Source organism: Podarcis gaigeae (assembly GCF_964106915.1).
Source record: "Podarcis gaigeae genome assembly, chromosome: 4".
NCBI lineage: Eukaryota > Metazoa > Chordata > Lepidosauria > Squamata > Lacertidae > Podarcis > Podarcis gaigeae.
In genome coordinates, this window is record NC_139677.1 from 107,934,490 (window position 1) to 107,959,273 (window position 24,784).

Below are 24,784 nucleotides of genomic sequence, written 5' to 3' on the forward strand. Positions count from 1 at the left end.
GGAATGCCTCCAGTTTTTTACTGAAAGATATTTTAAACATCTTTTTGAGTTCTTCGTAGATTTCATTCCAGAATTGTTTAATAGGTCGGCATTCCCACCACATGTGAAAAATTGTTCCTATTTCTTTTTTGCATCTCCAACAGGTATTCGATTTTAATTTGTAAATTTTAGCCAATTTTACCGGAGTTAAGTACCATTGGTACACAATTTTCATAAAATTTTCTCTTCTTGTATAACATGCTGTGAATTTAATATCTTTCCATAATTTCTCCCATTGTTCCAGCCGAATTACATATCCTATATCACATGCCCATTTAATCATAACTTCTTTTACTTCTTCATCCTTTAATTCCCATTCTAATAATAAATTATACATTTTAGATAATTCTTTTTTGAGTTTTGTAATAATACTTTTTGTAATTTTGATTCTTCTTTTTCAAATCCAATTACTTTATCCTGGTTGAATATTTGTGCAATTTTGTGATATTGTAGCCATGTGGTACAGTATTGGGTCACCTCTTCGTATAGTCTTAGTTTTAATTGGCCCTGTTCTTCCTTTAGGAGCTGCTGGTATGTCACCATTCTTCCTATAGTATTTTTCTTTTTAACCGATAGAACTTCTAACGGGGAGACCCACCATGGGGTTTTCGGTTCTAACAACCTTCTATGTCTCACCCAGACCTTGTATAATGCATTTCTAATTACGTGGCTTAGAAATTCTTTATGGACTGCCACTTTGTTATAAATTAGATAGGCATCCCAACCATATCTGTTCTTCCATCCCTCCAAATCCAAAATGTCACTGTTATCCAATTTAATCCAATCCTTGATCCAAGTAATATAGTCTCAGGTCTGGGAGTCCAAAACCTCCCCGCTCTTTTATGTCGGTTAATAATTTATGTTTGATCCGTGGCTTTTTGCCTTGCCATATAAACTTTGTTAGGTCCGTTTTCCATTTTTTAAAACAATCATCTTTACCTATTATGGGAATCATTTGGAAAAGGAACAGAAGTTTTGGTAAGATATTCATTTTAATAGCTGAAATTCTACCCCAGAGTGTTAAATTCAATCTTGTCCAAGTTTCCATTTCTCTTTTTGTTTCTTCCCAATTTTTTTTTATAATTATCTTCAAACAAATTTATATTTTTCATTGTTATTTGTATTCCTAAATATTTCACTTTTTTTACAATTTGTAATCCAGATTTTTCTACCAGGTCCTTTTTCTCTTGATCTCCCATGTTTTTTTTTACCATTAGTTTTGTTTTTTCTTTATTCAAAGCAAAACCTGATACCTTTCGAAAGTTTCCCATTTTTTCTAGAGCCTTTGCTATGTTTTCCTTGGGATTTTCCACCATTAAGACTAAATCATCTGCAAATGCCCTTATTTTGTATATTTCCTCTCCTAGGGATATTCCATTTATTTCTTGATCCAATCTGATTTCTTGATTTAATATTTCCAAAACCATAATGAATAATAAAGGTGAGAGTGGGCACCCTTGTCTAGCAGAGTATTACTAGCAGAGTTTATGAGGAGTAAGGATTCTTCTGAGGGATATGCTTTGAAGGTAATGTATGTACCCGACCTAAATAAAAAATTAAATGTAAAATCATTTGAAAAAATAGGTGGTATAACGAATGCTGATTGGATATGATGAGGAGCCAATCAAGAAATGGTATAGACTAAATGGGAGCAGTTCTGGAATACCTGACGTCACAAGGGAGGTGGTTCTTAGCCAGTGGGAAGGTGAAACAACCTTATGAAGAAAGTAGAGAAAAGATTGTTCCATGACAACAAGAAGTTATCAAAAGAGAAAGAGGCGAGGTGGGTTTAACCCTTTCATTACAAGCTATGATATTTGCAGGGTCTCATTCCAGGGCCAAAAGGTCACTAAGAGGGGAAATGATAGGAAACTTTTTTTAAAATTACAGGTGGTCTTTCTCTTTTAAATACTAGAACTCAGGGTCATCCCATGAAACTGAGTGGTGGAACATTCTAGAACTGTGTACAGGTGCTGTCTGGCCAGGGCCTCCTAATGACTGTTTGGCCAATAGCAACCACCAGACAATCTAGAGGTTCTTAGATTCCACTGGACGGAGGACTGACAGACTCTTAGGTAGCGACAAACTTTTATTAATTGGTTAACATTAGCAAAGAAATTGATCAGCAACGTAGGACAGAGTCTAATGTAAAGCCAGCAGCAACTGGAATAAACTACAAAGCTAGCAATATAACCAATAAGCAAAAGTTCTTGGGAAACAATAATAATAATATGGATAGATTAGGTTCAGTTCTTCATGTCTGCCCAGCCGATGGAGATCTGGAAGGCTTCAGACTGGCAGACAGTCTTTCTCTCCACATTCTGGAATGGAGCATAGAATCATGTATCAAGATCTCACGGTCTCCTTCAGCTGCTGGCCATTATATAGTCCATAGTGAAAGTCTCGTGCCAAGCCCTGTTCTCTGAAGGCAGCCCTGTTCAGGTAAGTTTTTAAGGTGTGATATTTTTCATCTTTGTTGGAAGCTGCCCAGAGTGGCTGGGGAAACCCAGCCAGATGGGCGGGGTACAAATAATAAATTATTATAAGCTGGCAACAGATGTAATTAATGATGTAATCCCATCCCCATCCTTTGATCTGGCCTGGGAGTCGACAAGTGTGGGCATGAGCCTTCATTTGCATTCTTTCTTTATCTCTGCAGTCAGAATAAGGCTAGTTTCCTTGTTCCCAGACAACTGGCTCCTCCTTCCTTCCTTCCTTCCTTCCTTCCTTCCTTCCTTCCTTCCCCCATGCAGGCAGGTGTTTGATAGCTGGCCAAGCCATGAAGTTGTTTTCACTTCTCAAACAGCCACGTTCCTTACCTTAAAGCTACAACTCCATCGCAAACTAGGAGCACCACATTCTGTTTTATTCCCTGGTGAGAGCCAGTGTGGTGTAGTGGTTGAGAGCGGTAGTCTTGTAATCTGGGGAACCGGGTTCACGTCTCCGCTCCTTCACATGCAGCTGCTGGGTGACCTTGGGCTAGTCACACTTCTTTGAAGTCTCTCAGCCCCACTCACCTCACAGAGGGTTTGTTGTGGGGGAGGAAGGGAAAGGAGAATGTTAGTCACTTTGAGACTCCTTAAAGGGAGTGAAAGGCGGGATATCAAATCCAAACTCCTCCTCCTCTTCTTCTTCTTCTTCTTCTTCTTCTTCTTCTTCTTCTTCTTCAATACAGGTGCCCTGCTCTGATTCATGGGCCCAGTTTGTCAATCCAGATCTAGATCATGATCCAGAAAATACAAGTCTTTGGAAAACCCATTTGCTAGCATATCAAGGGCTGCTAGCTCAGATGGCTTCAAAACGGGATTAGACAACAGCCTTCTTCTTCCTTCCTTCCTTCCTTCCTTCCTTCCTTTAAGCCACAGCACCAGATGTCAGACTGGGTCTTTGCAAAAAGAAAACAAAATGGCAGACTTGGAGAGCCTGGGTAACAGCTTCTCTCTGCTTCTTTTCCAGGTCCAACTGATGGTCTCCAAAGTCTTGCTAGACTCAATTGGAGTTCTATGCATCCAACTGAGATGGGATCTAGTACTCCATCTTTTCTGATGATCAGGAGGTAATTCCATAATTAAATGTATCAACAATGGGGAACATGTTGCCCTCCAGATGTTACTGGTCTGCAACTCCTGTCATCCCCAAACATTGACCATGATGCCTGTGATGGAAGGAGTTGGCACCCAGGAACATCTGAAGACCTCATAGATCCCACACAGTCTATTAAATGGTGAACATCTGGTAATGTATTATGGAGAAGCCATTTTCAGCCTGAGGGCTGGTATCAAAGCAGATAGCCTATAAATAAACACCAGCAAATGTTGCAAAGCAAGATATTTCTTTTCAGCACACACCAGCAGCTGAGATTTCAGCTGCAATTTTAAAAAGAACCAAAAATTCTCCATCTGATTTATCAGCTGATCTAGTGTACAGATCTTACAATCAACCCATTTCTTCCACAAAGAAGATTGCCCCAAATTTGATTTACCCCATAAAATGAATATAGAGAGAAAAGATGGATCAAGCGCATAACTTTTGCTTGCAAATGCTTACTGAAGTCCTATAAACTAGATGCCCAGGAGCTTAGAGAGGAATAAGATGCAAATGAGAAAGCTATGTTATCTAAAACATTTTTTAAAATGCCTTTGAATCCATATGGAACATCTTTTTAAGATGGAGATTGATCCAGCAAAAGAAAAAGACATTTCAGTTATATTGTACTCAACAATGTCTTTATGGGAAAGGATTGTCTGATCCTGAAAGACGCCAAAGTTTAATGTTGGAAATGCCTCACTGAGACCCATTTTTGGCCAGAAGTTGTTGCCCATTTCAACTTTGTACCGATGAAATCCTTGACATTTGTAGACGTGCATCTATTTTTAAAATTATGTTCTTGAAATGGGGAGTTTAAGTGCAGGACAACAAAGAGAATATTGTGAACTTTCATGCCTGACAAGAGACTTATACTCTGAGCTTGGAAGGGAAACCCCCCGGCATCCAAGCAGTGTGTTCATGGTCTTATCCTCCATGTTATAATAGTTTGTTGTTTCACAGACACATCTGAGAGGATGGCGAAGGCAACGCCCACAAAGCTTTCAGCGTCCAGAAGGCGTAAAGCAAAAGCAAATGAAACTGGTGGTCTGTATACAGCACAGTCACAGGGGAGAAGGAATGCGCGGGAAAGGGAAGTTGATGGGGAGACGGGCAGGGAGTGGAGCCAGTCAGGTTGTGCCAGGGAGGAGTGCTGAGAAAAGCCCCCACAGCTCTTTGGGTGCCAGAGGTCCACTAAGCCCCATAGAAACCCCAGGGGTGAGCCCACTCTTTGCTGCTGGCTGCTGTAATCCTTTAGTGTGTGCAGTCAGGAATGGCTGTACAATGAGGCAGAGTGAGGCAGTTGCCTCAGGTAGCAGGTCTGGGCCGTGGGTAGAGATGTGCAGACCACACAAGCTGCACTGCGCCTCCTCAGTTAGTCTGCTGCCCCGTTAGCCACATTGAGATAAGAGCCAATGGCCAGCCCAGCCCAGCTTGTGTATGTGGAATTATGTATTTGGAGGGAGCATCTTGTCATTTGCCTGGGGGGCAGAAAGTCGTATCAAAGGCTCCTGTCTTCTGATCCAGACATTGGTCAGAAAAGTTTCCTCAAGCAGCAAGGCATCTCGCCTGGCTTCCTCCACCTGCTTTTATCCTCCCAATTGCCCACCCCCTGAACAGTTGAGTGTCTCTGGCTGATGGATTCCACAGCACATGGAAACCCTTTTTCCTGGAGTGGCAATGGTATGTTGGCTATTGAGGGCTAAAGCAGAATTTTCTTTCTTCAAGCATCTGCTATTCAGGACTTGGTTACATTCTTCAAATCTCCAACGGGTGAAAGATTGATCATATTTGAGATTTTCATCCTTACTGCCATGACGCTGCTGATTTACATGCTATGTAAGTACATTATTGGTGGACTTAGCAACTAATAACACGGGCTTTATTTTAATGCCAATAGCATTTCCAAAAATAGAAGGCAGGATGCAGCTTCCATTTACCCCTTTCATCTCTCTTTCATGTCAGGGAGGGAGTTCCAGCTGTCACCCACTGAGAGCAATGGCACTGTTTTGTTCTCCCTGAATAAGTGAGTTCCAGCACTTGGGACAGAAGCACAGCCTAACACAAGTCCCTGAGACATCCTGGAATATTCCCTTTCCCAGCTTGCAATTCTCTCCTCCTTTCCCAACTAGAATCAGAGAATCATAGAATCATAGAGTTGGAAGAGACCACAAGGGACATCAATATTTAGGTAGGCTATGGAGCCAGCCACATTAGCCATGGCCTTATCCTTTGCAGCCTGTTTTCCCCAAACACTTTCCTTGAAGGAACTGGAGCCCTAGCAGAGGGCAGGGTGCCGAGGACCAGAAACGGGGGCTCTCCCACAGCAAAGGAGGATTAGTTAGCAATTCTGGGCTGCATCAATAGGAGTATAGCATCTAGATCAAGGGAAGTAATAGTGCCACTGTATTCTGCTCTGGTCAGACCTCACCTGGAGTACTGTGTCCAGTTCTGGGCACCACAGTTCAAGAAGGACACGGACAAACTGGAACGTGTCCAGAGGAGGGCAACCAAAATGGTCAAAGGCCTGGAAACGATGCCTTATGAGGAACGGCTAAGGGAGCTGGGCATGTTTAGCCTGGAGAAGAGGAGGTTAAGGGGGGATATGATAGTCATGTTCAAATATATAAAAGGATGTCACATGAAGGAGGGAGAAAGGTTGTTTTCTGCTGCTCCAAGAGAAGCGGACACAGAGGAATGGTTCCAAACTACAAGAAAGAAGATTCCACCTAAACATTAGGAAGAACTTCCTGACAGTAAGAGCTGTTCGACAGTGGAATTTACGGCCAAGGAGTGTGGTGGAGTCTCCTTCTTTGGAGGTCTTTAAGCAGAGGCTTGACAACCATATGTCAGGAGTGCTCTGATGGTGTTTCCTGCTTGGCAGGGGGTTGGACTCGATGGCCCTTGTGGTCTCTTCCAACTCTAGGATTCTAGGATTCTAGGTGTATCTAGACAACCAAAAATCTAATGCTCTCTGCGGAAGGCCAGCCATGGAAACAGGACTCCCGACCACCAGGGCAGCCACAATCAAGGCATAGGAAACCTGAGTATAAGTGTTTGGAGCAGAAAATATTAATAGAAGTCATATTCATGTTTTTGTTGATTTGATTTTTTATTCGCCCTTCTCCCTATGGTCCCGGGACCTGTTACAAGTCAGCATTTAAAATTAAATATTAATAGCAGTTTGAAACCAAGTATCCCGCTTGCACAGCTCATCAGACTAGTGTGCTAGAACACATTTTCTTCATTTCTTTTCTACCTTTTAGATAAGAAGGAAGTGGAAAAAAGAGCAGAGTTCCAAGAGGCAATGAACATGATTCGAACCTTTGTGGTTGGGATTGATTCAAACTATATGGACAAGGATGGTAAGCATTTTATATACAAATCCTCACTTTTGCTAAAACAGGTTTAAATTAAACAGAGTTCAATTCCTGTAGTTAAATTTGGGGTTCATATTGCTTGAGCCATACATGTATTCAATGAAACTCAGCACCCAATAGAGTTTATCCCTGTTTCATTGCTCAGCAGGAAGAAAAGCAGACAGTTGTGATTCTCACACCTCCCCACTAGAAATGCTGTCCTCCCCAACACACTGCAATTCACAATGTTTGCGCTAGTGTAAGATTTTAGCACTAGCACAAGGGAACTTTGCCCCCACTTCTCCCTGCATGCCATCAACAAAGTGGGGGGGACTTCAGAACAGATTGGAGGGAAGGGGGCTGAAGATTGCATTGCACAAGGAGAAATTCCTGCGCTTACAGAACGCCCTCTTTAGAACTATAGGGAATGCAACCCAATATTCATCAGAAAAAGAGTTTGGGTGCCTGTGTTTTCTTAGATCTCACAAAGCATAATTGAAAACTGCAAAGTATTCTTTGTATATTTGGCTCTGCTGTGGGATTCAGGGAGGAATTGCTTTGTGACCCTGTGATTCCCAGCAGAAAAGGAGGACATAGGAGGGGAACATCAGAGATACTTCATGAGCCACTTTTAATATGAGAACAGGATAGTGGATTGCGTGGGTCTTTGGTTTGATCCAGCCGCAGCATTCTTCAGAGACTTTTCATTGGTGATCTCAGCCACAGAGAATCAAATGTGCCCTCATATTCATAAGAACCCCATCCTGGAGCTCTGCTCCTCGTTTTAGGCTAGAGCGTTTCAAAATGTTTGAAAATGGTTTCTTAGGATTTGCAGATTGTTATTTCAGATGCTCCTGCCTTAAACTGTTTCTAATCTTTTAGACTTCCAAATACTCGCTGCAGCTCAAAACATATCAGAGGAAATGCGGTATTTTGCCAACAGAAATGATCAACTGCAAAAGGAAATTGGTAAGCTACCCTATAATGCTGGAAAATTGTAGTGCAGTGGGAATCAGCCCTGATTCTGCACCAGCTGAAAGCCCCTCATAGAATCATAGAATCATAGAGTTGGAAGAGACCACAAGGGCCATCGAGTCTAACCCCCTGCCAAGCAGGAAACGCCATCAGAGCACTCCTGACATATGGTTGTCAAGCCTCTGCTTAAAGACCTCCAAAGAAGGAGACTCCACCACACTCCTTGGCAGCAAATTCCACTGTCAAACAGCTCTTACTGTCAGGAAGTTCTTCCTAATGTTTAGGTGGAATCTTCTTTCTTGTAGTTTGGATCCATTGCTCCGTGTCCGCTTCTCTGGAGCAGCAGAAAACAGCCATTTGGGAAGCCCACTGGATCCATCCTGTCAGCTCAGGCAGGGAGACTGCTGGGCAGCACAGCAAAGTGGGTGGTAAACCAGCAGACTCCCTCATCTGTCCCAGTTGCCCAACGTCAGCAACACACACTCTAGATTCCTGCCCCTCCCCCCCCAGCAGAGAGCCTGGAGACAGGAAGAGAATTTTGTGATAAGCCACAGCTACTTCCCCTCCCCAACCTTCAAGTCTGCCCTGATGCTGCCCTGAGTATCCAGATTTTTAACAAATAGGTGAGGCCCCAGGGGTTCAGATAAGGCCTGTGAGGGGACGTACATCTTTTGTCTATTCTCTCGAATAAAAGGTTCTTGGCTGCACTCCCAGCTATGCCCACCCAGATATTTACTGCAGCATCAGCATGGGGTGAAGAGTTAATGGTCTTATTTTAATCTTTCTGAGCTTCCTAGATGAATGTATGTTATCACGTGGCCACAGAAATGAACTTAACAAAAATAATTGAAGTCCGCACAGAAATACAAAGTTGGTCCCCTTAAATTCCCTCTCTTGTTTTCTTTCTCTTTTCTTCCTCCCTATCCGGCTTGACTCAAAGACATCCTTACTAGGAACTTGGACGATGGTTGGATTGTATATTCAAGGACATTCTATTTCTTTTCTCTTGAGCTACGCTCATGGACGGATTCCAAAAAACATTGTGAGCAGGAGGGCGCCAGGCTCATTTCTGTGGAAACAAGGGAAGAACAGGTGAGCATCAAAGCTGAGTACAGACAGGAAGGTGGGAGATCTCCTTGAGCCAAAGGCTCCTATCATCGCCATCCATTTAAGAGGCTCCAATCCCCCTGCATGCAGCCAAGACAGCAACTCCATCAGTCAAGCCAAGGGGTGGGTGGGGCAGGGAGCAGCTGCTACCACCTGGGACTCACCAAGGCTTCTTGGAGCTGCTGAGCTCTAATAGAATGAAACTGGCAGTCAGGAAGGAGGTCTTGGAGGAGGTGAAGGAGGAGATACTTGAGGGGCATCTATCCCTTGGCTTGCCGGTAAATTCTTCCTCTGCTCTGTAGAGTCTTCCTCTGCTCCACCCTAACCCTCTGGCATGAGAGTATCATGGAGATGACTCTAGAGGACCTTGCAAGGTATATCCCTCTCCCAGCCCCTTAGCCCAGGTAGAGGGGCTACTGGGGTGCTGCAGGGCACAGACATGAGTGAGACCCCATCATCAGTCCTTCAAGCATACCACAACCAGACTGATTCCAGTGTCTCTGGAATCAACAAGCAAGCATGGATGCAGAAATTGGAGTGTTTGCTACACAGGTCACTGTCCTGCTAGATGGTTTCAAGACAAACTGTTTTATGGCACAGTCATTTACAGTACAGTATCTGGAAATTTTAACTCTGTTTCATGAAAGACATACATATGGAAAGACATATGTAGCCAGTCTCGGTGAGGGCAGGTGAAGCTACCCTTCACTGTAATATTTCCTCTTTGGGATGCTTCCTTGATTCCATCATCATCAGCATCATCATAATTGGGATCAGGGGGACAATAGCACACCCTCAGTACACAATTATTCTTGGTGCTTGTTGCAACCTTACTTGGAGTACTATGTACAGTGGTACCTTGGTTCTCAAACTCCAGGAGTCCATTCCAAAACCAAAGCATTTCACAACCAAGGCGTGCTTTCCCATAGAAAGCAATGCAAAACAGATTCATCCATTCCAACCTTTTAAAAGCATCCTCTAAAACAGCAATTTAAACGAATTTTACTATCTAACGAGACCATAAAATGAAAGCAAGAATCTATGTAATGTGCTATAAAATTAATAAGAAGCATCGTAGATGACGGAAATTAAAATGATTATTTTTTTCTTACCCGCACTGATGATAGTCATTGTTTGGATGGGAGGCTTTTAACCATTTCCACAATCACACAATCAATCAATCAATCAACCAACAAGTAGCTGAACTGGGTTCCACACAGTCACAAAAACAAATGAAGCAAAAAAGCCTAAAAAACAAAAAGGCAAAATAAATAGCAAAACCCAAAACGCCAAACTTAATCCATTCCGGAAGTTCATTTGACTTATGAAATGTTTGAAAACCAAGGAGCATCTTCTGGTTAGTGCAGGCACCCTGGGAACAATAGCCAGACAGCCACATCGGACACTCGGCTTCTGAAAAATGTTCAGAAACTGGAACACTTACTTCCAGGTTTTCGCGTTTGGGAACCAAGGTGTTTGAGTACCAAGGCATTTGAGAACAAAGGTACCACTGTATAGTTTTGATCACTGCTTCTTAAAAAAATGTGTATTGGACTTCCAGTGGTGACACCTGCTCCTTTTGAAACGTATTTGTTTTGCGCCTGTTGAATGTCGGTCAAGGGCTGTAGTCTCCCAGAGAAAGGGACATTGTCTAGAAGGGCTTTGAGAGAAGTGCCTTGCTCCTCATTCCTACTGATGATTTTCTGTTTTTTCTTTCTCCCTTCCTCTACCCTAGTTCTTTATAAACCAGCAAGTAAAAGGCCGTAAAATGCTTTTTTGGATTGGACTCTTTAAAGACAAGGGAGGGACATGGAGATGGACATCAGGAATGAGTCCTGAAACCACGTAAGTTTATGAAGAATGGCATGCGTTCCAAATGCTTCTCTGACCTAGTGAATGCGGTGATTCGGAAGAGGATCAAGGCATGATTTTAAATGTTTTGTGTTGCTTAGCTCAGCTTCAAAAGGACTTGCAAGAACCTAAAGCTGAGCAACACTCTCTTTAGGAAAGTATTTCTGCAGTTATCTGCTAAACAAGCTGAATAACCAGCAATTTCAAACCTAAAATAATAGGAGCAGATGAAGTAAGTGTGTAAGGGAGGGTAGATGAAGCTCACTCTCTTGGATAGAATCATAGACACATAGAAATTTAGCGTTGGATGAGACCCCAAGGGTCATCTAGTCCAACCCCCTGCAAAGCAGGAATCACTGACAGATCCCCAATAGTTTTGGGTTGTTTAAGACAGTTCATGGTTCTCTTTAAGTACCTTACAGTTATTTTCAACCCGTGTTGATTGATTGACAAGGTCAGAGTAAGATCTCACTCATCCACAGCTTGGTAGTAGAACAGCGAGCTGGTCTGGCATTTATTACCAAGACTGGATGAATAGAGGGTCGCTTTCTCCTGGAACAAAACCCAATGGCATTCATCTCCATTGATGCACCCAATACTAATCACTTAACCTTTTTGGCAAAGGCATTGAGTAAAGTTCACAAACGGCCATTGGAGTTGGATAATGCCAGCTGGGAGCTTAAACCCTGTATGCCAGTGGTTCCCAGTTAGCTAAGTAGTACAGACCCCTTCTTTTTCAGAAGCCAAGACCCATGGGCCCCTCTACCTTTGAACATTTGGATATCTCTGTGGCAGTTTTTGTTATGTGAATGGTGTAATGGAGCCGCTGGGTGGGTGGTCCTTGGACCTCCAATTGGTGAATCACTGCTGTATGTGAACTTAGACTTGATCAAAGGGCACATCCAACCCAAACATCTCATGGGAATAAAAAACACCTACTACACCATTATTACTAGTATCAATTGAATAGATTCATGGAGAGTTGAAAATGGGGGAGTTAAAGAATACATTTATCACAGAATTTTAGTGCTATGTAGTGGGACTTGATTCAGTATACAATGGAAGGCCAATAAGTGGGAGGCTAGGGTGATTCCTTTATCAGCTATGGATAATTGATTAAACTTAGAACCATCACGTAAGATTTAGATTAGATATATATGTGAGAGATGATGATATATTTCAATCAATGAGATGATGATATATTTCAATCAACTCTATAATGGCTTTGTGGTTATAGATTATTTTTTGTAGCTATTTTAGTTTCTGTATACTGTCATTGCTATTCTCATGGATGTGAGATGAGGTGGATGAAAGCGGATGCAAATCTAACAAGTTTTTAATATGCTCAGATCAATCACCACTGTGTTAACTCGGCCACGAGAGAGTAAGGCTCTCTCTCCATCACCCACAACAGTACAGAGCAGATCTGAGGAGGATGTGGGTGCATATGGAGAGGAGAGAGGGGCGGTTCTGTTGCAAAAATGGAAATCCTGGCAATAGCAGAAGTACTGCATTGGATACTACCCAAAATTGTAAAATAAACTGAATAAATTGAATGAAAGTTCTTGTGCGTACCACTGAGCCTTCCACAGTGACAGCCTCACTTTTTTGTAGTTTCCTATGAGAAATCACTTCATATGAAAAGAATGTAGAGAGTCTTAGTTTGTGTGTGTATGTGTATATGTGTGTGTGTGTTGTTGTTGTTGTTGTTGTTGTTGTTGTTGTTGTTGTTTTTACATGGTTAGAATTCTAAAATCTGGGGAGAAAAATCCATCACAGTTGTGGGGGGAGGTTAAGAGAAAAAGATCTGAACATCTTTTTAATGGTAGAAGGCATGGGGAGCAGGTGAGGACGTAAACATCCAATCTTGATTCATCAGTGCTGCTGTTTCTTTCTTTTCAGGTACTGGAATTACTACGAGCCAAATTATGAAGCGTTCCACGACTGTGGTGCAATGACCTTTGATTGCTACTACGAAAGATGCTGGATGGCATTTAACTGTGCTCAACGCCTACAGTATATTTGTAAGAAGGTGCCTGATGATGCCTGGCTCTAAGAAGACACTTTAAGATGAATGAAACTGTATCCCATGATTTCTACACAAAAGCAAAACCAAGAGATCACACCACCCCACTGTTTTAATGCACAATCCACACTCTGCCATCTAGGTTGCGGGACTCTTTGGCATCCGCCCTTAAAATCACCTTGAAAAGACCTTTTCCTGCAAGCTCAGATCTGGATGGCTACAAAAATAGAGAATGGAAGGGTCCAATCATAGCCTGTTTTCTGACAGCAGTGAGAATGGGGGCCACCCAGTGCCTGGTGTCCCCTTCTAGCAGGCTAATCACAAATACAACTTTGGCTTTCTCATTGGGAAATTCCGGCACCCTTACTCTCATATAGAGTTAACACTGGGCAACAAACCCATTGAACTGTTCTCGATTTCTTCAGAGCTTGGCAGGGGGCAAGACGGGGGTCCACACCAGTGTGGGCACAGCATGGCAGCATGTGGTGCTGCTTCCATGGCATTCATGGTGGCAGGGGTGCCAACCTGAACAAAATATTGAGCACGGAGCAGGTAAGCTCCCCCCCCCCGCATAATTGATCACAGGGTGATCAGAGGGTCAAGGGACCTCTGCCCCCTAGGAGTTGGCTCCTATGCACAGTTACTGTCAACTGAGAAAACTAACCTATGAGATTCTGCTGTTGTGAATCACACCTTTTCAAGGTGTGAGTAGCTAGGTCTATGCTGAGGACTAGCACCCCAGGAGCCTAGCCGGGGACCTCTCCTGCCACGTCTTGCATGATTGATGGCTGGAAGAAAGATGGTAGCTTGCGACAAGACAGAAAATGGCGGACAGGTCGCATATCGAGAACAGCACAAGTGTGTGTGCTGCAGTCTGAGGAAGCTTCATGGGAGGAGGGAGAAAGGCCAAATGACCAACATCTAACAGCAGCTCCCACTCCCCAGAATCAAGCTTCTTCTTCTTCCTTTTAAATAATATTTATTAAGATTTTAAAGGTTACAAAAAGAAAAAGAGAACACACCAAATTAAACACAGACTTGTAACAAACGGAAAAATAGATACAATTAAACCAAAAAGAAAAAGAAAAAACAAAAAAAAATTACAATGAACCTTCCCATAGCTTTCATTCCCATAGCTTTGCTTGTTTCCTTGACCTCCTCGCACCTCCCTTTTTTGTATTCTAGTTTGGTTAGCTATTTCAACAAATCCTTTCCATCCTTCCCAATTTTTATCCTGATACAATGTACCTTTACCTTCCCTCCTTTCATCCATTAACAATCTATTTTTACTTGAGCGAGCCTGCGGCCGTGGGACTCGGCGGGCGCCTGGAGCCCCCCCAGAAGCGGAGAAGGAGCCTCGTAAGAGGCTCCGGAACGTGAAAGGGGGAGCGGCGCTGTGAGTTCATCGCTCTTTTCGTGGATGCAAAGCCGCGCTGCTGCTGCTGATGAGCGCCGACCTTTCTTCTTGAAAACATCGAAATTGGAGCAACATACCCGTGAGTAAAGGGTTTAAATCTTTAACCAAATTGGAGAAATTCGGCTGAAAACGGGAGGTGAGTAACAGGAAGTCCGCCTCCCGACTCTGCTAATTAGACCAAAGCAAGGGCTCTGAAGCGAGCTGCAGTGTTTAAAAGGGACTGTAAAAGTGGAAGAAAGAGTGCATTGATAGACTGTGTATCTTTGAGGAGAGAAGGGAAAGAATTGTGAAATTTATGGACTTTTGCCTTTTGGAACTGTCCCCCTATTTTTGAGCTAAACGGAATTAAAAGGGGTAACCCCGTCATCGGGCTGCCAGTGTATAGAAGAGAACTGTCAAACTGCTGTCAAACTGACGACATTGTAGCAGAGACTTAAACTGTTGCATGGACTGAGATATTAACGTTTAACATTGTTGCTGAGACCTCCTTTGACACCTTGTGGCTGGAGTTTAAGAAACTGGAAGCTTTGGAAACCTTCCTTTTGTGCATTGGAATTACAAAAATTTAACATGGGGAATATAGGAACTTCAATGGCAGAAAATAGTTCCTTCCTTCTTTGAAATTTTGAAATACTCCCCCTAGAGGATTGTGGAAGTATAGTGGCCTGGGAATTGAACTTTATTGAAATTTTTTGTGGTCTAATTGTTTATACTTTGGACTCGTCTTTCTCATGGGACAAAAGATCATTTGACCTTGAACAGAGGCAGGTGTGGAATGAGCGGCTCAGGGAGAACAAGAGCAGCTAAAGCTAAAGACAAAGAAAAAGAGAAAAAATCTGGGCAACTTACGCAAACAACTTTAACTCATCATCGTAGATCATCCGTCCCAACTGTGCTGACAGCACAGGAGGTGGAATTTGTACAGCCTGTTACAGAAGATATGGCAACTGGAGGATCGGAAACAGTTTTGAAACAAATTTTGGAATAACTGGCAGTTTTAAATCAAAAAGTGGACAATCAAACATCAAAAATTGACCAAGCTACATCCTCTATTGGCAGATTAACTGAACAGGTTTCGCAGCATACCCAGGCGATTGAAAAACTGCAAGGAGCTACGGCTGAAAACTATAAATTAGCTGTGGAAGCCAACCAAAAAGCAGAACAGGCGAACATAAAGGTTGATGAAGTTAAAGGGGAAGTAAGGCCTCTGAAAAGACAGGTAGGGGAACAACAAGCCTACCTGTCATTGGTTGAATTGAAAAGTAAAGAAAGCAACCTCAGGATAAGGGCTATCCCGGAACTGGAGAAAGACAACCTAGAGGGATTTCTGACACTTTTGTTCTCCAAATTCTGGGGAATTGAGGAAGAAAAGGACTTTAAAATTGTGACAGCCTTTAGACTGGGAAAATCTGTAAAGAAAGACAAGTCCAGAGACTGCTTAGTTATTCTGAGATCAAGAGAAGAGAGGGATAAGATATTAGGCCTACATTTCAAGAAATCTTTGGAGATAGAAGGCCAAAGAGCAGAAATTTACAGAGATATACCCAAATATCTCTTGGAACTTAGGACTACCTATATAGACCTGACTAAACTGTTGAGACACAACGGAATTCCTTATAGGTGGGAGTTTCCACAAGGACTTTCATTTACTTACAAAGGAAGGAAAATAAAAATTAAATCACCTGAAGACCAGCAGAAGTTCCTACACGACCACGAGGAGGACCTGCAAAAAGGAGCTGCAGCTTCCTGGCCTCCACCACCACCGGGACCACCTTCAAGAGTCATACCACCTGGATCTGGACCAGTACTACCTCCTCCGGGATCGGAGGGAAACTTAGACACCCCATTGTAGGACCTGTCAATTGAACCAGGATGTCTCTGCAGCTTCTCAGTTGGAACATAAATGGCGGAAATTCCCCGGAAAAAAGAAGGAAAGTTTTTCACATTTTGAAAAAGGAACAATTGGATGTTATATGCCTACAAGAAACACATGTGACAAGGCTCCACAGAAAAGTGCTAATTAATAAAAGACTAGGCCAAGAATTTATTTCTTCGGATAAAGTTAAGAAAAGAGGAGTGGTGATATATGCAAAGGAGAGCCTGTCACCGAAATTCTTATTTAAAGATGAACATGGCCGAACTTTGGCGATTGAAATACAGACACAAGGAGAAAAATTTTTGATATTAGGAATATACGCTCCAAATGAGGGAAAATCGGAATTTTTTAGGAAGCTGCATGAGACTATGCTGGATTACTTGGACTATAATAACATCATTATGCTGGGTGATATGAATGGGGTTGTGTCTGTAAACATGGATAAGTCACAAAGTGCCAACATATCGAAAGATGGCAGACTACCTAAAACCTTTTTTGAAATGACTGACAATATGGACTTAATCGACATATGGAGGGTTAAGAACCCTCTAGGGAAAGAAGGGACTTTCTTTTCTGAAGCTCATCTGACATGGACACGAATCGACCAAATATGGACAACTAGAGGACTGGCACCTAAGATTAGAAAAGTGGAAATCTGCCCAAAAACCTGCTCCGACCATAATGCTTTGAAAGTGGAACTGAGACTAAATACAACCGGATCCTTCAGATGGAAAATGAATGACACTATATTAAGAGATCAGGAGATTGTTAAGAAGGCCCAAAAAACTTTAAAGGACTATTTTGAGATAAATTTGAACACCACCGTGGAAAAAAGAATAATCTGGGACGCAAGCAAGGCAGTTATGAGAGGGTTTCTAATACAACAAAACACGATTAAGAAGAGGCTCTGGAATGAAAAGAAGGAGAAGATATTGGAGAAAATAAGAGAAGGAGAGAAAAAATTAAGATCTAGGCCTAAGTCGAAGGATGTTTTAAGAGAAGTGAAATTTTTCCAGACGCAATATTCAAAATTGATAAATCAAGAGGTGGAATGGAAAATTAAACAAATGAAACAAAGATCCTTTGAATCAGCGAATAAGTGTGGGAAACTGCTAGCCTGGCAGTTGAAAAAGAGACAAAAGCTTAACACAGTTACAAATCTAGAGATCGAAGGGAGAATGGTTCAGAAACCCGAGGAAATTAGAAAGTGTTTCCAGAGATATTTCAAAGAACTCTACTCACAAGGGCCGCAAAAAGCTTCCGAGGTGGATCAATTTCTTAAAACTAATGGATTACAAAAAATACCCCTGGAAATGAGAACAAACCTGAATTGTAACATCACACAGCAAGAAATTGAAAGTGCCATTCAGAATCTTCAATTGGGCAAGTCTCCAGGCCCTGATGGTCTAACCTCCAAATATTATAAAGTTTTAAAGGACTATTTGATACAACCCTTGATGGAGGTTTGCAACCAGATTATGGAGGGAAGGAAGGCACCGGAAATGTGGAAAGAAGCTTTCATCACATTGATACCTAAACTAGAAACTGAAAAGACTCAACTTAAGAATTACCGCCCCATCTCACTCCTAAACGTGGATTACAAAATTTTTGCAGATATTCTGGCAAGTAGATTTAAAAAAGTATTAAATGAAGTGATCCATAAGGACCAGGCTGGCTTTCTCCCTGGTAGGCATTTGTTTGACAACACAAGAAACATTATTGACATTTTGGAACTTCTACAAACAAATCTTAACACTAGAGCGGCTTTAATTTTTATTGATGCAGAGAAGGCCTTTGATAATATTTCTTGGATGTTCATGAAGAAAAATTTGGAAGAGATGGGAGTGGGGCGGGGGTTTGAAAATGGTATAGAAGCAATCTATACAGAACAAAAAGCTAAATTGATAGTTAACAATGTGGTGATAGAGGAGTTTAAAATTGAAAAAGGGACACGTCAGGGGTGCCCCCTATCCCCCCTATTGTTCATCTCAGTTCTGGAGGTGTTGCTAAACATGATTAGAAAGGACCGGTTGGTCCAAGGAATTGAGGTCGGAGTGAAACAATATAAATTGAAAGCATTTGCAGACGACTTGGTATTAACATTACAGGAACCAGTCTCCAGTACTAAAAGAGTGTTAGAATTAATTTCTGACTTTGGTCGGGTGGCGGGGTTTAAGTTAAATAAGCAAAAAACCAAGGTTTTAGCAAAAAATTTGACAGTTACAGAAACAGATGAGTTCTCTAAAGAAACGGAGTTGAATGTGGTTAAAAAAGTAAAATACCTAGGGGTGTATCTGACCTCCAAAAATTTGAATTTGTTTAAAGATAACTATGAGAAATGTTGGTCGGAAATCAAAAGAGATTTGGAAACATGGTCAAGATTGAAACTTTCCTTGTTAGGCCGAATAGCTGCTGTAAAGATGAATGTACTGCCGAAAATGTTATTTTTGTTTCAGGCCCTACAGATCGTGGACAAGGTGGAATGTTTTGGAAAGTGGCAGAAGGATATTTCTAAGTTTGTTTGGCAGGGCAAAAAGCCCCGAATAAAGTTTAAAATATTAACTGACGCGAAAGAAAGAGGGGGATTTGCCCTGCCAGACTTGAGGTTATATTATGAGTCTGCAGCCTTCTGCTGGTTGAAAGATTGGATTTTACTGGAGAACACTGATGTCCTAGATCTGGAAGGGTTTGACAATGCGTTTGGGTGGCATGCATATTTGTGGTATGACAAGGTTAAAGTGCACAAATTGTTTAAAAACCATATTGTCAGAAGAGCAATTTTGATGGTCTGGACAAAATATAAAGACTTATTGGAGAGTAAGACTCCGAGGTGGCTCTCACCGGTGGAGGCCAAGGCACGTAAGAGACTTAACATGGAGGCCCATTGGCCTAAATATTGGGAAATAATTGAAAAAATTGGAGACAATTGGAGGTTGCTGAGCTTGGAAAAACTGAAAACTAAGGTGCGAGATTGGCTGCACTATGCGCAAATTCAGGAAGTCTTTAAAATAGATAAAAAGGTTGGATTCCAGGTGGAAAAATAGAAACTAGAGACTGAATTGTTAGAGCCAAAAAATAAACTACTTTCGAGAATGTATAACTTGCTGCTTAAGTGGAATACACAGGACGAGACAGTCAAATCCGCCATGATAAAATGGGCGCAGGATGTGGGGCACAACATTATGTTTGCAGACTGGGAAAGGTTATGGAACACCGGTTTGAAATTTACGGCATGCACTGCCTTGAAGGAAAATATTATGAAAATGGTATACCGGTGGTACATGACCCCAGTCAAATTAGCTAAGATATACCATCTGTCTGACAATAAATGTTGGAAATGTAGAGAGGCGGAAGGGACATTCTTTCATCTCTGGTGGACCTGCCCGAAAGTGAAGGCCTTCTGGGAAATGATCCATAATGAACTAAAAAAGGTACTGAGATTTACCTTACCTAAGAAACCAGAGGCCTTCCTTCTGGGCATGGTGGACCAGAGAGTGCTTAAGAAGGACAGAACCTTTTTCATGTACGCTACCACAGCAGCAAGGATCTTGATTGCAAAATATTGGAAGACACAAGATTTACCCACGCTGGAGGAATGGCAATCACAGTTGATGGACTATATGGAATTGGCTGAAATGACTGGCAGAATCCGAGACTTGGGAGAAGAAACAATTGAGGAGGACTGGAAAAAGTTTAAGGACTATTTGAAAAAACATTATAAGCTGTATGAATGTTAAAAAAAATGCACCTTTTAGGAAACTCTAGCTTCAGCAAGTATAAGTTAATGAAATGAAAATTAAGACACAAGAATATAGAGGTAAAATAACGAAATAACTTTATTGTGTTTAATACAAAACATACAAGAATTGGGTTATAGTAAAATTGAAATCAGGGAACATGATAAAATGGAAGATACATTAAGCTTTGAAATAAGTTAACAAATTGCTGATGTTTTATATGACAGAGAACGCAGGGTTTGGAGGATGTGGGGAAGTCCTTTAGATTTGATGGAAAAAGAACATGGAAATTTGTTATTCATCTATTCTATTTCCTTATAACTGTCCTTTATTCTTTTTTCTGTATTTCTTAAAACTAATAAAAATATTATAAAAAAAAAACAATCTATTTTTACTTAATCCTTTATAATACTTCTGCTAAAGCCACATAACTTCATTCCAGCCACCTTCTAACATTCCTTAATTTTACAATGTTTCTGTAAATAGACTTCAAATTTCTTCCAATCTTCTTCCACCGACTCTTCTCCCTGGTCTCGGATTCTACCAGTCATTTCCGCCAGTTCCATGAAGTCCATCAGCTTCATCTGCCATTCTTCCCGGGTGGGTAGATTTTGTGTCTTCCAGTACTTTGCAAGCTTCAACAGAAAATGTTTCACCAGAATGGGCCTCTGTGAGAACGGCATTAATTGACTTGTGTCAATCTAGATGGGTTCAGGTGCTCAGGTGCAATTCAGTGATGAAATTAAAATTAATAACCTATTAATAGCTGGGTTACAGGACACAGGGGCTGATGCTTCCTCAGGGGTTATTACAGCCTGGCCAATTTTTAGAAGGTAAATAGTTGTTTGGAACTCCCTATGGGGTCCAAGCAGTAAAAACCAGTCTAGCCCAGGTAGATTGTGAATACAAAGATTTTAAAGGGTCCTTACCAGTTTTAGTACATGAAAATGGTATGTTTACACCTTGCCTTATAAGCAATGATCTCACTTTTAAATAGCATTTAGCTCAGCAGCAAAAAGAGCTGTTGCCGGACTCTAAAGAGTTAACTTTTGGTGTATCATCCAGCCATTGTGTTGAGGAGCCTGTCATTGGAAATGTAAATCAGTTTCATGAAGATTGTGAGTCACCAGAAATTCCCTTGGCAAAGTATGGTGAGAATAGCAGGATTCCTCCTTCACCCCTTCATCATCATCATCATCATTATTTTCATTTCTATACCGCTTTATATTTTTAAGAAAAATCTGAAAGTGGTTTACAGCATATTAAAGCATCAATAAAAGATGTCAAAATATAGTTGTATATAGCGTATATAGTCAAAACAACATAATTAACAGAAAACTAAAATATTATCTTAAAATTTCAAAATAAAACATTACAAAGAAGGTCGACTACAGAATACACATTTAACACAAGGTTAACAGAAAAAAACTTAAACTTTTTCTTAAAAAAAAACCATTGCTAAGTGAAGTCAAATATAAAATGCACATTTATAACAGCATACCGTAATTAAAAAGAGAATAAAATATCATAAGCATGACATGGCTTAATAATGACTTTAAGAAAGAAATGCTTAAGGACCCAACTTTAGAAGTATGTAGAAGTGCAGGGGTCCCCAGGGCTGGCACTGAAGCAAGAGTTAGTTTCATCTGGGAGGAAAAGTGGCTTTCTAGACAGCTCTTTCCAAAGAAATCTGCCCCAGACTGTGAGCCAAGTGTGTGCCCCAGACAGACAGAAAGACTGTTTTACATCTTGCTCATGAAGCTGCCTTTTCAGGACAAAAGCCCAGAAGGAAAGTTTGGGCACAGACCTGCAGCAGCGGTGGACTCTGCAGGTTCTCCTGTCTCCCCAACACGTTGAAAGAGAGAGAAGAGACAGGATTAAGCGGCAGAAGCTCAAGAAGAAGACTTCGGCCTCAAGCGAGAATCCTTGAACTTTGGCAAGGATGTAAATAGATGTGGGTTAAACCACAGAGCCTAGGACTTGCCCATCAGAAGGTCGGCGGTTCGAATCCCCGCGACGGGGTGAGCTCCCGTTGCTCGGCCCCTGCCCCTGCCCACCTAGCAGTTTGAAAGCACATCAAAGTGCAAGTAGATAAATAGGTACCACTCCGGCAGGAAGGTAAACGGTATTTCTGGGGGATATCAATCTGTCCCTTGGCACCGGGACATTCCCAGGGGAACTGAAGGAGGCAGTGGTGCGCCCGCTCTTAAAGAAAACATCGTTAGATCCCTTAGATCTATCCAATTACCGCCCGGTCTCGAATCTTCCATTCCTGGGTAAGGTGATTGAGAGAGCGGTTGCTGAACAGCTTGGTAGGTTTCTGGATGAAACATCGGCTCTGGATCCATTCCAGTCCGGCTTCTGCGCTGGTCATGGGACCGAGACGGCTCTGGTCGCCCTAACAGATGATCTCCGCAGGCAGCTGGATCGAGGCGGGTCGGGGCTGCTGATTCTTCTAGACCTGTCAGCAGCCTTCGACATGGTCGATCACAAACTCCTGGACCACCGCCTTGCCAACGTGGGGATCCAGGGCACAGTCCTTCAATGGCTGCGCTCGTTTCTCTCTGGTCGGGGACAGAGGGTGGCGCTTGGGGGGGAATTGTCATCCTGCCACTCCTTGGTGTGTGGTGTGCCCCAGGGTGCAATACTCTCACCGATGCTTTTTAACACCTTTATGCGCCCCCTCGCCCAGCTTGTCCGGAGTTTTGGGCTGGGCTGCCATCAGTATGCTGATGACACCCAACTCTATCTGTTGATGGACGGCCACCCTGACTCGGCCCCAGACACACTGATCAGATGCTTGGAGGCTGTGGCTGGATGGTTACGTGGGAGCCGGTTGAAGTTAAATCCTTTGAAGACAGAGGTCCTCTGGCTGGGACGGGACGACATGGGACTGAGGGGGCAACTCCCATCTCTTGCGGGGGTGCAATTAGTGCCAGCACCGTCCGTTAAGAGTTTGGGTGTAATCTTTGATACCTCCCTCTCCATGGAGGCGCAGATTGCAGCTATAACAAAGGCGGCATTTTTTCATCTCTGCCAAGCTAAGCAGTTGGCTCCTTACCTCTCTCGCCCTGACCTAGCCACTGTGATCCACGCGATGGTCACCTCCAGACTGGATTATTGTAACTCGCTCTACGTGGGGCTGCCCTTGAGACTGACCCAGAAACTCCAGCGGGTGCAGAATGCCGCGGCGAGACTCCTTACGGGGTCTTCGCTGCGAGATCACATACATCCGGTACTATACCAGCTGCACTGGCTCCCGGTGGAGTACAGGATCAGGTTTAAGGTGCTGGTTTTAACCTTAAAAGCCCTATACGGCCTAGGGCCCTCGTACCTACGGGACCGCCTCTCCTGGTATGCCCCACAGAGGAACTTACGGTCTTCAAATAAAAACACCTTGAAGGTCCCAGGCCACAGAGAGGTTAGGCTGGCCTCAACTAGAGCCAGGGCTTTTTCGGCTGCGGCTCCAACCTGGTGGAACGCTCTGTCACAAGAGACTAGGGCCCTGCAGGACTTGACATCTTTCTGCAGGGCCTGCAAGACAGAGCTGTTCCACCAGGCCTTTGGTCAGGGCGCAGCCTGACTCCCTCCTTTGGCAATCTTTACAAAACTTTAGTTTATGGTTGCCATCAATTTTGATTTTAATTAATTTTTATAATGTTTTATAATGTTGTACTGTTTTAGTGTTGTTAGCCGCCCTGAGCCCGGCTTCGGCTGGGGAGGGCAGGATATAAATAAAATTTATTATTATTATTATTATTCTGTGTGCTGCTCTGGTTTGCCAGAAGCGGCTTAGTCATGCTGGCCACATGACCCGGAAGCTGTACGCCAGCTCCCTCGACCAATAAAGCGAGATGAGCGCCGCAACCCCAGAGTCGGTCATGACTGGACCTAATGGTTAGGGGTCCCTTTACCTTTACAGTTGTTACAGGAAAATCCGAGGGCTCGCTTGGACAAAACAAAGACACCAACCAGAGCAATTCAGAGCAAAACAGCAGCCAGTAGGCTCGGTCTTTATTTAAGAAAAGACTGTCGTGACAGGACTCCCACCGCCCACGAAGTGAAGCAAGATGGAAGCCCTGAACAAAGGAAGACCCTAACTTTTATTAGTTGCTAATCCCCGAAGCTACACCCCCAGAATTACATCATATTTACATCATGATTACATTAAAATTAGGAGGAGTCGAGGAGGGGCTTCACAGGTAATCTGAGTGTCCTGACACCTGGCCGGAGCCTCCTCTCCCCTCCCCACATGAGTCATTTTAAGGACAAAAGAGAAGGGCGAAGTTTCCTGCCCCCTGAGGGGAATCCGGTCAGAGCCCTTTGTGAAAGTCCATGCGGAATACACTAAAATATGCAAGTTATTGTGTCCCTGATAGCCTTCTGTCTGAGCCCATCACGATGGTCGTCAAGGTTGTCACGTCCGCTGCAGAGTACGTGACCGCTCGGTCAAAGGATTATGGTTGCCCTGTATCAGGTCACCCCCCTTTGATAGTCCTTGTAATATGTAGTCAAATAAAAGTGGTCCGATGAAAATCCGATGTACGGCTGATTTTTGGTGAATTTATAAAGAATATGGTCCTTGAAGTTCAAAGTACTTTCTCCTTTCGGAAGCAACTTGCTACATTTTGATTAAATCAGTCACGGCCAATTGAACTCGGAAACATTGTATTGAGAGCTGTCAAAAGGTGAGGGAACAGACGCTTGCGGCTTGCAGTACCAGCGTGGCCGCCGCAAGGGGCGCTGTTCGGAAATGGTGATTGGCTGAGGCGGCCGCTGTTTGACCTAGAGTTCAGGCGCCCGGTCTACTCA

At 42.8% G+C, this 24,784-nt stretch overlaps 2 protein-coding genes across 13 annotated transcripts in view; one reads left to right on the forward strand and one right to left on the reverse strand.

The window, feature by feature from the left end:
- LOC310843307 (uncharacterized protein) overlaps positions 1 to 24,784 on the reverse strand; it is a 154,944-nt gene that overhangs the window by 35,104 nt on the left and 95,056 nt on the right. The gene's annotated exons all lie outside the window — the stretch shown is intronic.
- LOC310843708 (CD209 antigen-like protein C) lies at positions 1,614 to 13,294 on the forward strand. Of its 7 annotated transcripts, XM_083737385.1 has the most exons (11): positions 1,614 to 1,822; positions 1,955 to 2,114; positions 2,308 to 2,481; positions 3,496 to 3,595; positions 4,588 to 4,671; positions 5,353 to 5,463; positions 6,891 to 6,989; positions 7,866 to 7,952; positions 8,899 to 9,050; positions 10,801 to 10,910; positions 12,819 to 13,294. In XM_083737385.1, the coding sequence occupies exons 5-11, from the start codon at positions 4,602 to 4,604 to the stop codon at positions 12,970 to 12,972; spliced, it is 783 nt and encodes a 260-aa protein (XP_083593511.1). In that variant the 5' UTR covers positions 1,614 to 1,822; positions 1,955 to 2,114; positions 2,308 to 2,481; positions 3,496 to 3,595; positions 4,588 to 4,601; the 3' UTR covers positions 12,973 to 13,294. The 7 variants fall into 7 exon arrangements, with proteins under 7 accessions (XP_083593511.1, XP_083593515.1, XP_083593510.1 ...); XM_083737389.1 differs by lacking the exon at positions 2,308 to 2,481; XM_083737384.1 differs by lacking the exon at positions 1,955 to 2,114.